This window comes from Microtus pennsylvanicus, chromosome 14, assembly GCF_037038515.1.
Source record: "Microtus pennsylvanicus isolate mMicPen1 chromosome 14, mMicPen1.hap1, whole genome shotgun sequence".
Taxonomy (NCBI): Eukaryota; Metazoa; Chordata; class Mammalia; order Rodentia; family Cricetidae; genus Microtus; species Microtus pennsylvanicus.
The window spans coordinates 74,357,578-74,370,382 of NC_134592.1; the positions used below are offsets into that span (position 1 = coordinate 74,357,578).

The 12,805-nt window shown below is 40.0% G+C and overlaps 1 protein-coding gene across 2 annotated transcripts in view; it reads right to left on the minus strand.

The window, feature by feature from the left end:
* The window catches only part of Cog5 (component of oligomeric golgi complex 5), a 244,496-nt gene that overhangs the window by 27,981 nt on the left and 203,710 nt on the right, over nt 1-12,805 (minus strand). For both annotated transcript variants that reach the window (XM_075948492.1, XM_075948493.1), the window contains exon 17: nt 3,086-3,189. In XM_075948492.1, coding sequence (XP_075804607.1) covers nt 3,086-3,189 — 104 coding nt within the window. The remainder of the gene's footprint in view (nt 1-3,085; nt 3,190-12,805) is intronic.

Consider the following 12,805-nt stretch of genomic DNA (forward strand, 5'->3'; position numbering starts at 1 on the left):
CAGGACACACTGACCTAAAAGATTAAGAATAAAAGACAGCTATCTGTCTTAGATGAATCACACTGGCTTTTCAAGGTTTGACCCCGCTCCCAGCTCGCTGTCCACTTCTATGTTTTGCCCGGTAAGTAAATATGTCAATAATAGATTCCGAAATGACATTTTGCACTTTGCAAGGGCAGAAACTGCTTGGTGGCAATCTCTGATCTCTCAGTTGATCACATCAGTCCAATGACAGCACCGTGACAGAGGAATCAGTTGTGTAACAATATGCAGCATGCAATTTTTCCCTCCAGATGAGGATGTTTGGAAAGGCTTTAATTTGGAACAGCAGATGATACCAGCTGTGCTCCATGATATACTATTTATAACTTATAAATGTTTACAACTGCCCTTTAAAGAATATATTCAAAGAATATGAAATATTTATAGGGAGGAGTTAGACCAAAATTAGAAATCACCTGATCCTAGCTAATAGATGAGATCACTGACTACATAATGCTGAATCTTTTCCAAAAAGCAAGGGAAACGTTTCCAAATTCTGAGAATGATGCAGAGGAAATGGTGATGGTCTAGAAATGAACAACAGACATGACTAAAATCTCTTGAGGAAGAGAACAAAATGAGCTTGGTGACCTTCAAGAAAAGCAATGGTGGTCTTCCATTTCTAAAAGCAGACAGAACAGGGAAAGCAGGCTTTCCTTCCACCATGAAGGGTGTACAATGTAGGAAAGACTTTCCTAACAGCAGCAAGGTCACCACCAGGCCACCACAGTGTGCCCAGGCTCTGAATCAGAGCAGGGTGGTGGGCTACCCGAGCAGAGGAGACTTTGTCAGACTCAGGTCACTAAAGGGCCTACTTTTATTCAGGCACCAGTATAAAGGGCTAAGTTGCAAAAAATAACGTACTTTCATATTTTTTTTACTTATTTACTGAATGAACAGTAAACACATATAATTGTGCTATATATTGATACACAGTAACATATGTATATAATGTGAAAAGATAAAAATCTAATAAACACATTATTTACAATAAATTCTTACTTATTCCTCCTATCTAGTTATCTTTATACCATTTGACCAGTATCAATGCATTACCCCAACTTCCAAGCCCAGTAACCACTATTCTACTGTCTGATTTTAGCACTTCAGATAAATGAGAACATGAAGTATTTGGTTCCTGTCTGGCTTATTTTTATATAGTATGTCTTCCAGGTTCATCTGTTTTATAGCAATCGGATTCTTAAAATATATGTTTATATTTAGGTGCTCTGATAGCAGATGCACATATATATTTTAAATATTATATCCAGTTAATGGTTTGACCCCTTTAATCATTTTATATATGATCTCTGAGTCATATTTTACAACTTTTGACTTAAAACCCATTTTGATTAACTACACCTGTCCCTGTTCTCTTTTGGTTTCCACTGTACAGACCATCTTCTTATCCCCTTTTCAGTTTACATATGTTCCTAAAGCTCAGATGAGTCTCACATGAAGGCCAAATCCACTTGGCCTCTCAGATCTTTTCATACTTTATCCAAAACATCATAAAATCTCCCTATTCCTCTGGAGAAGTGTGTTCATAGAGAGTAATATTTTGGAACAAATTCCAGAAGCATGTGTTAGCGTAAGTGAAATTATACTTCAGATGAAACTGGAGTTGCATATCAACAAATCTCATTGAGGATTAAAGTTTGATTTAAATTTACTAGAATACAACTATACTTGGCTACTAAAGATCAGTTCTCCCAATCACTCTAAAGCCCTGAATAGCAGGTACTCCACAAGCTGTGCAGACATTCCAGGGTCTTCCAAGAGAACAGAGCTATGCAGAAGCTGAGGCTGAAGTGAGGATGAAGAATACACATGACTGAGAATTAGGAGCTGTGTGTCGTCACATCACCAGTTCTGCATGCAGCCTTTGCTTAGATCAGCGGTTCTCAGCCTTCCTAATTCTGTGACCTTTAACACAGCTCCCCATATGGTGGGGGCCCCAACCATAAAATTATTTTTGTTGCTAATTCATAACTAATTTTGATACTGTTATGAATTGCAATGTGAACACCTGTGTTTTCCGATGGTCCTGTGAAAGGATCATTTCACCCTTCAGAGGGGCCGTGACCCACAGGTTGAGAACCACAGCCTTAGAGGGACTCAGTCATTCCTGTAAAGATCCAGGGCCCTTCTCTCACTGCCTCCTTTCCCTATGCAAACGCTCATTACAGAAAGCATGATTCGGACTCTAAGAGGAACAAGGGTCTTAGAGAGCTTGCTCCCAAAGCCAGGGCAGGATTCAGACGAGTTCCCAAAAGGGCTATCACGACTATGCCGGGGAACACACAGATAAAGTTGATGTGGGAGTGTCATATATCAATCTGTTGATTTCATTAGCTAAGCAATAAAGAAACTGCTAGGCCCATTGGATAGGCCCACCCTTAGGTGGGTGGAGTAAACAGAACAGAATGCCAGGAGGAAGAGGAAGTGAGGTCAGACTCCACAGCTCTCCTCTCCGGAGCAGACGCAGGAGAGACGCCATGCCCAGCTCCCAGGCAGACGCACGTGATGAAGCTCCGACCCAGGATGGACTTAGGCTAGAATCTTCCCGGTAAGCGCACCTAGGGGCGCTACACAGATGATTAGAAATGGGCTAAATTAATATGTGAGAATTAGCCTAGAAGAGGCTAGATAGGAATGGGCCAAAGCAGTGTTTAAATGAATACAGTGTCTGTGTAATTATTTCGGGGCATAAGCTAGCCGGGCAGGCGGCTGGGGTTTTGGGGACATAGCCCCTCCGCCGCCCCTATTACTACATAAAGTGGAGGACCTCTGTGAGAAGGAAGGAAAACTACCCAATCCTGAAGCACCAAGTTGAGTTCACAACCCTGTTCTGTCTCAACAAGAAGAGAGATGATGGAAACAAGAACAGAGAGAGGATGGTAATGACATGCATAATCGAGGAGGAGGCGAGGCGCTAACACTAGCACAAGAAAGCCTGGCTGGCAGAGTGGAGAGTGGGAGGGATGGGGAATGGACCGTTAAGGCTGTGAGCACTAGTAACAGTTTTGAGGAAACGTTTTACCCAGAGAAATCTTCCTGATGCATGGTGATGATTATGGCCTCGACCGCATCTGCCACTGATGTCAGTAAGGGCTGGATGGCATTCCCCATAAGAGCGTGAACCGTCTGACAAAGAGAAGAAAGGAAAGAAGCAAAATTAGAGAGACCAACACAAAGCAATCTGAGGAATGAAGTGAGATTCATTTCTGACTAATGGTTTTCATAGTCTATCAGAGACAGACTGTGCACAGTCTAACAACAGAAGTCTGCTTCTCCCCCTAACCACTTTCAGCTATGACTCATAAAGCTCAAAATACGTGGACCACAGCACTGAGACTTCCAACTCCCCCAAGCATCCCACTCTGTCAACAGGGTTAGTGGGTAAATGATCCCTCGGAGAAAGTGAGCCACAACAGGGAGTAGACATGGTCCATTTACAAAGTTCAGAGCAAACCAACACATTACTTTTTGCCTCTCAAAAAAGTGAAATAAGCAATTCCTTAAAAATTGGAACATCGCCAGATTTTTTTTTCTTCTCACCAGAAAGAATAGGGCAGGAACACAGGTGATTCCTATAGGGTGGAACAGACAGGCAATCACAAGGTAAGTTTCTGTGGAGAAGTCCATGGGAGTGATTTTCTACTGAAGGTTTGTACTCCTGGGAAAATCTGGCAGGGTTTGGAGACCAAGAAGCAGGGAGGAATGTGTCACCTGTATCTACCAGCACACGACAGGGATGCTGCTACAGGTTAGACCACATGTTATATCCCACAGGCTAGAGCACACACGAGAGAGCTATGCGCCAGTGTACCCATGCTGCTCAGGTTGAAAAGGGTTAATCTGTGGAAGATCTGTTAGTTAGGGGTTTTGGTTTTGGTGTACATATACCAACCAGAATCGTGTCAACACCCCAAATAAAAGCTGTATGTATACTATACATGCTTTGGTGGTAATTAAAATCACTGATGATAGATGGTCATGGCTTGTAATAATTGAAGCCAATAAGAAAAGAGGAAGGGGGATACTTATTCATTAAGTTTCTACATGTTACCCGCAGGTCTTAATTTGTCAAGATAATAAGCATAATATATACAAAGGTGTGAGTGACCCAGTTTTCAGTCTAGTGATAGAGATGAAACATGATTATAATGGGAACACTCCAACAGAGTACAGTGGAATCATGGGGACTTCCATGCCACGCTGAAAAAATATGAAAAATAAAAGGAAGGAAACAGAGAGAAAGATGGGACCGGGAACACATGCCAAATGCTAATCTACCTGGGAGCTGAAGGACACAGGACACACAGACTACGAGAGCCCAACAGTGAAAGAGATGCAGCTGGAGTGTGTCTGAGTGGATCAGGAAAAGATGCAGCCCAGTGATAAAACACAGTCAAGATTTCAATTTAGAAGACAATCATACTGGAGAGTAGCCTAAGGGATTAGACTGAGGTAGGAACACAATCATGAGGCTGCAGGAGATACTGATGCCAAATGAACAAATTAGACATAGCAAGACAGGAGATGAAGTCAGCAGGGCTTGGTGGTTACAAAGTATGAAGAGATGTAAGAGTACACGTACTTTTTCTTTAATAGTAACATCACTGACTCAACATTACAAATAAAAGCAGGAGAAGTTGATCAATTCAGTTAGGAATAAGAATTAGAAATGCCTATTTGAAAACCAGCTATTAGGTAGGTACAGAGATATTTAAATTTGTACCTCCTGAGATGTTTTGGTTAGATTTGCTAGTCACCAGTTTTTGAGACAGGAGAAACACCAAGACAGTCAGTGCGCCCAGAGATTACTGCACAGATTGATGCCAAGTGGCATGTGCCCTTGGAGGAAGAGGAGAGACCTGATCGGACAGGTGATTTTACCTACAAATAAGTTATTACTTCTTCAAAAAGTTTTTATTCTCTCCAAAGCCATGGGTGAGCAAGTGGAATAGCTGAGGCTCTTTGAACATGTCTGCCCTATGAGCCTGGGCTGTATGCTGGGAAAAGAAAGCAAAGTGACCACAGAGTACAGGGATAAAAGTGAAGACAGTCTATAAAAGGCTGCATTTCTTACTCAGGGTAAGAAGGACCATCTAATACAAAACAAGAGTGCCTACTGCAGAACGTAGGAGATACCGCCCGGGCAGTTCTGAGAGCTGTGGAACTCCAGGGTAGACAGGCAGGCTCTTCAGTCTACGGCCTTGCTCCCAGAGGACCACAGTGAGGCCAGGGCAAGGGTCAGTGGTTAATATCCAGGAGAAGACAGAAACTAGGTTTTACTTTCTGATCCCGATCCCTCCTTCTCACTCCTCATTCCCATTGGTCTCTGGCCTTCTCCCAAATGGTCTTCTGTAGCAATGCAATATCCTGAAAATCTCTTTTACATTTTAAGAGACTGAAGTTTTTGCTGAACCTCACAGCCAGAGTCAACAATAGACCTTGAAGTCACTTAAGACTGCTCTCCTACTCTCCTCAGCCTTTTAACCGTCCTGTGAGAGAACAATGTGACAACCAACTTACTTAACTTTACAACTTAAGCTAATGCATAGCTGAAATTATGTACTTTCCCACACACGGGACCCACATAATGCAGTGTTACTATTTTCCAAAACCAGCAAATATAGAAGTTGAAAGCAACTTCCCAAAATTTACTATAAAGGTAAAAAGCAACCATTTATGATTATTGGTTGGCAATTTTTTGTTGTCTGGGTCAGCTGGAGTTTAAACTTGTAAAAGTTTAAAACTTGTAAAACTCTGCTAATAATTTCTATGAAGGCCAGGTGGCTCATGTCTTTTATCCCAGCACTCCAGACGCAGAGGCACGTAGATCCCTGTGAGTTTGAGGCTAGCTTGATCTACAAAGCAAGTTCCAGTATAGCCAGGCTGTTACAAAGACAAATTCTGTCTCAACAAACCAAAAGAAAGAAAAGGAAGGAAGGAAAGAAGGAAGGAAGATTCTATAAAGTACCCCATTTCCTATGTGATGCTTCAATAAATACAGACTGAAGGTCTCTGTCACAGATACAGACACCATTGACACACACATGCAGAAGACACATACAGACATAAAGACAAAACAGACACACATAAGGTCAGACACATACACAAACAGACACCACCCTTACACAGAGACAGACATACACAATACACACGTAGACACAGGGATAAACAGATTCACAAGACAGCACACATGGGACAGACAGAAGACACAGGGAGCATGAAGTAGAAAATTCAAGGATGAACTCCCTCTTGGTTAAATGACTCCAAGGGGAAGTGATTTGATTTTTTCCTTAATGTGAGAAAACACTAATATGTAAAATCTCATATATATATATATACACACACACACACATATATATGTGAATTATATCTATATATATATATTAAATCTAGATTCTGCAGATGAGAAACATGCTATATTTTGTCTTTCTTACACCTCCAGTAGTCTCTTGTTCCTCTCGCACATCCTGTTAGATTCTCTTCTCACGTTAGGAGTCCATGTCTACTCTCATGTAATGTACGTATGCATATCTGACTCTAATTCCATATGCAAGAGAAAACATGTAATATTTGCTCAACTCTGACTTATTTTCTTGACCTGATGCTCTCCAGTTCCACCCATTTTCCTGAAAATGTCAAACCATTCTTCTTCATGGCTGAATAAGGCAGCATTTCTTTCTCCTATCTTCTGGATGGGCATCAAGTCTGGTTCCACATCTGGGTGATGGTGATGGTGCAGATGTGAATGTGGATGCACACGTCACTCTGGAGTTCACTACCTCACACTTGTTTATTTTGATGTTTTTTTTTCTTTTTTGGTTTGTCAAGACAGGTTTTCTCTGTAGCTTTGGTGCTTGTCCTGGAACCAGCTCTGTAGACCAGGCTGACCTCCAACTCCCAGAGATCCGCCTGCCTCTGCTTCCTGATTGGGTAGGAATGTGACAATTGAGTTGTATGGTAGTTCCAGTCTTGGTTTACTTGGGACCCTGCATATCAATCTCCATATGTGGCTATAATGTTTACAATCATAACTGTAAGTGTACGACAGTTCATCTGTTCCTAAATCCTCACTGGCAAGAGTTGTTATTTCTCTTCATTGGCTATTTTGATTGGGATCGGATGGAATACAGTGTATGCTTAATTTGCATTTTCCTGATGGCTAAGGATGTTGAACATTTTTCATATATTCACTGGCTATTTATATTCTTTTAATTATTTGAAAATTTCATTCATACATATACTGAAGTTTAGTCATTTCCACACACACCTCCTTACCCTTACTTACTCCTTTTAGGGGATAATATCTGACTGCATTTTAGTTCTTCTTTTGAGAATTGTCTATTCAGTTCATTTCTTCTCAGAAAGAATTTGGTAGTGTCCTTTCAGTTTCTATTTTAGGGGCACTGATGTTAGATCTTTACAGGTCTGAAGGAATCCAGGTGTGAACATTGATGTTAGATCTTTACAGGTCTGATGGAATCCAGGTGTGAACCTGTAGAGAGTTTCTTTGTTGGTAAACTATCACTGCTTCAATCTTGTTGATTGTTATGGACCTGTTTAAGTTGTTTATAGTCTTTTTACTTAATTTCAATAAGTTATATATTCCTACAAATTTATTAATTTCTCATTTAGTCCAGACTAGCTGAACTCACTAGTTACTGAAGATGGCCTTAGATTTCTGCCTGCACCTCCTAAGTGCTAAGTGCTAGGGACTGAACACATTTGGATCACCCTAGGCTCCTAGGGTGTGAGAAGGGTATTATGGGAAAGAGAAAGCTGGGAGGTGGGGAATGTCTAATTGTATGTTTAAATTCAGCACGAGTCTCCATCTGACTCATAAGCCCCATTCATGCAGAATAAACTAAATATGTCTTGCCAATACTATTTTAAGAAGTGAACTATTAAGTATAATCTCAGAACTTGGGAGATGACAGCAAGAGGACTAGCAGCTGCAGGCTATCTTGGATACATAGAAAATTCAAAGCCAACCTGGGCTACATGAGACCTTGTGTTAATGGAAAATAAGTGAGCTGAATGTGGGCATGGTCATGAATCATGGCAGGTATGACAGTGTATGATCTGAGTATGACCATGTTAATTTCACATTAAGGCAAAATCATAAATACTCTTAGAAGAAATATTTTAAAATTTTGTGTTTACAATATAGTATTCAAGGTACAAAATATATTCAAAATTAATGCAAAAAGAAAAACCTAGGAAATTTTATGAAACCTTAAGGAAACAGATGATCTGAAATGACATGGACTCCAAAATTATGAGGAAATATCCTCTGTGATAAAGCAAATAATAATAATATTAATAACAAATAATAATGATGATGATAAAATACTACTAATAATGGAGTAAAGCTACAAAAACTAAGTCAATAGAAATTTTAAAGAAAAAATTGTATTATCTGAAGTTTAAAATTGACTGGGAGTTTACAACTGATCTACTGAAGTTTAAAACTGATTTATAATAGAGGAGCAAAGTCAATAGATCAATGATGCCTTCAACAGAAATCCATCTGAAGCAGAGAAAAAGACAACTAACAACTAGACCTCTGAAGCAGGTGTAGAAGGCCTATATTGCTAACTAAAGTTCCATAAGAGGGGAGAGGATGAGGCATAAAATCATTTAGAGGAGAAAAGAATTCCACAGTTCCCCCAAATCATGAAAAGCATAAATGTATAGATTTGAGAAAAATCAGCCACCCCAAATAGAATAATTTTGTAGAGAAATCTGTCTAGTTATAACAAAATCAAACCAATGAAAATGAGAGAAACAGAGAAAAGCTTGAAAATGGCGCTGAGAAAGGAGGAAAATCAGAAATATGGGGATCCATGGTAAAGATCGACGACATCTCATTGGAAAGCAGGGAGGACAAAAAAAAATGGAACAGTTTTTAAAGAGTTAAAAGAAAAGAAAACCCTAGTGTTAGGAAAAAACATCAAGACTGGTGTTTTCTGTCCTTGCTGACTTCAAGTTAACTGCAGACTGATACAATGCTGCCTACAACAGGGCCCCCAGGTGCTCCTACCAAATCTCCTTCCAAAAAGGCTCCAAGTTGGTTAGCCCCCAGGTAGGCCTGCAGAAGCTGGGCAGCAAGCAGCAGAGCAGACACAGAAGTCTCCCAACCTGTCCTTTGATCATCATTCCAGAGACAATCATTCCATCTTGACAAAAATGCCCCAATCTAAGCCAGAAGTAGGTAAGAAGTAAGTAAGAAGAGATTATATCATCTCCTAATCAACAACAGAAAAGGCTAGAATGTTAGGTCTCCAAACCAGGACCAAGGGCTAAGCGAGGTGCCTATTAACATACCAGTGCTAAAGCTGGCTGTCAGGTTTCAGCATCCTTCAGTGTCCACCTTTGGAGGGTCCTCCTGGCTGACTTTTCTGTCCCCTATCCCAAACTTCTCCAGCCCAGGTACTAGACTGGGCCTTCCTTTCCCCCAGCTTCTCTGAATCTCTATATAATCCAGCCATTTTGGTTACACAGTCCTTTATGGTCTCTTGGCCTGTTTGCCTCCTGGCCTCCCCTTCCCCTATTCTTTACATGGCCCAGCTCAGTCTGCTGGTCATTTCTACTTTGGATTCTTTCAGATGCCTCTGAGGTAAGTCTTCACCTCCATTATAGGGAAAAAATAAAAAAAGAATGAAAGAAGCAATAAAGCAGAATAAAATTGACATATGAGGAAACTGAAGGCTTCCCCCTTTTCCCATTCCCTGTCTCAAAATGAAAGCCTTCTTTGTGAGCTTGGTCTGCATAGCCAGTCTGCCTCTCACCCGCATGGGGGTTCCTAGGGTCTGCCATGGCCCATCTAGCGCCCTATCATTTGAACGACACCACACTTAACAGTACATTATACATTACTATCATGCATACATAGGTCATTTATAAATAAACCACATTCCAAGCTAGAAAACCTACATTTAAGTTGACCCCTCCACCTATTCAAAACACAACACACAGAGACGTGTAAACTATAAGTCAGAAAACAAGACTCAAGACCAACTAAATTTCAAAGAACGTGCTAGAGCTGCTCTTCCACAAGATCTCAGCTTGACTCCCAGCACTCACATGGCAGCTCACAACGGGCTGTAACCTCTTCTGGGCTCCATGAGCACTGCATGTTTTTTTGGTAATTTAGAAGATCAACAAAGTTGGTAAAACCCCAACTAGATTAGTAATAAAAGAGAAGGCATATCGACAATCAAAAGTGAAAGGAAGGCTGTCACTAAGAGTCCTACCATATTAAAGGACAGCAAGTGACTCTTAGGCACATTTTGCTGACAAGTTAGATGATGTAGATGCATAGATAAATACCTGGCAAGTCAAAGTTCAAATCTCATTCCAAGGTAAATAAATAACCCAAATAGTCATTTATCTACTAAACAGATAAACCTATAGTCATAAACCTTCCTACAAAGAAAAGTACAGCTCAGATGGCATCAATAATGAAACTATCATTGAAATAAAAGGTCACACAATATAAAAACCTTTTAAATATTTACAGAGACCAATATTAAGTTGATAAAAGAAGAAGGTAACGATAACGAAAATTATATAACACCATCCTTTATGGACAGAGATATAAGCACTCAACAAAAATCAGGTAAACCAAACCCAGAAACACATAACAAGGATAATACATCAAGACAAGTGTTTTGCATGAGATTTGTAATGTATTTTATTAAGAGAATAAAGGGACAAAATTACACTATTAATTCAATTGTTTAAGAAAAGATTATTTAAAAGTCCCAGTAAATTGGGAATATATAAAAATTTGTTCATTTGGCAAAGGCCATCTATGAAAAACTGTAAAGTAGCATCATGACACTACAAACCTTACAGCTATTACTACACTAAAAATGATAAAAATAAATCTTTTAGGTCAGGAATCAGTTAGTGGAGCCCAGTTCTATTCAGTCCATGATTCGTGGTCATACCCAGAGAACCAGGATGTGGGGAAAAGCATAATTACCAAAAAGGAAGAAATAAAACTCTCAGTTTAAATAACTAATAGAAACCTTCATAGCTGGGTGAGGCTTCTACGTAGGACAGTAGGAAAGAGGGGTAACAGAAAGCATCTTGGGGACGGCCAGCGTATCAAAGATAGGCATGGACAAATAATTACCAAAGGAAACAAAAGGAGATCATGCTATATTCCATATGCTCTCTACAAACTAAGGAAGTCTGTTATACATTTTTAAAAGGATTTTCCTAAAATAGCTATGATTATAAAAATATCAGAGCCTCAACAATCTGGAATATTCTCTTAGAGAACATCAAACCCACACAAAAGAGATGGGAAGCACTGCCATATATAAATCCAGCAACACAGTCACTATCTGCACGATGAGACAAACTCACTAAAATAGATCAGAATAATCGTGCCAAAGTGACTTAATGCCACTTATCCCTGTGCTTGTTAGAATGCAATGACTCTGTGTTTATTAAAAAAATTAAAAGTGCTTTAATCCAGCACTTGGGAGGCAGAGGCAGGCGGATCTCTGAGTTTGAGGCCCGCCTGGTCTACAGAGTAAGTGCCAGGACAGGCTCCAAAGCTACACAAAGAAGGCGTGTCTCTAAAAAAAAAAAAACCAAAATGTTAGATAGCTCTCAGGAGAAGACACAGGACGATGTGCAGCAAAGAAATGATGATCATCTCTTCCCTGATGGCATCCAAGAATTGCAGAACCTTTAGGTTTGTCATTCTGGTCCAATCTTACAGAATGATCGTCTTAAAAATGATAGTTTTTAAAAACTTTTACTAAAAACAATTGCTTTACTATGGCAGCTTCCATAATATTTAGTAATGAGATAAACACCATGGGAACAGGAGGACAGAAAAATATGCAGGTGTCTCCTCTCATTCTCAACATATCGGATCTATGTCAGTACACTGCTCCTGTTTGGCCTCAAGAACCTATGAACTATGTGTGTTTTCTAGGTTTCCCTTTCCTGTAAGACTTGTGACACATTTCCCCAATGTTCTTTCTTCCTTCAACTCCTCTCTGAATGCATTTGTCCTGGTGTCTATTTGCAGACCTTCATCTCTTCATTATTTTTTTAAACTCTTTCTTCATGATCTAAATCCAATCAACATTTTACATTTGTTATCACAATACATATACTGTAATATTTTATAAATCTGTTAACTAAGGCAAGGAGAGCATATAATATGACTAAGATTAGAGCCCATTAGACAGCTGAGATGGGGTGCACAGGTTGTCTGGTTTCGGAGTCTGTTAACAGGGCATCAATTAGCAATTATGACGTAATGAATGAGTCAAGGTAGCAAATGGGACATGCCTTCTGGGCTACGAAGATCCGTGTTTAACAGGCCTATGACTCTAATTTTTGTTTGTTTGTTTCTAATACAAAATGGGTAAAATTAATCTATCTATCTATCTATCTATCTATCTATCTATCTATCTATCTATCTATCTATCTATCTATCTTTTATTAAGGCAGGATTTCTCTGTAGCTTTGGAGCCTGTCCTGGAACAAGCTGGTCTCGAACTCACAGAGATCCACCTGCTTCTGCCTCCCGAATGCTGGCATTATTTATAGGTGTGCTCAACCACCACCTGACCAAAATGGATATAATAGCTGGGCGGTGATGGCGCACGCCTTTAATCCCAGCACTCCGGAGGCAGATCTCTGTGAGTTCGAGGCCAGCCTGGTCTACAAGAGCTAGTTCTAGGACAGGAACCAAAAAGCTACGGAGAAACCC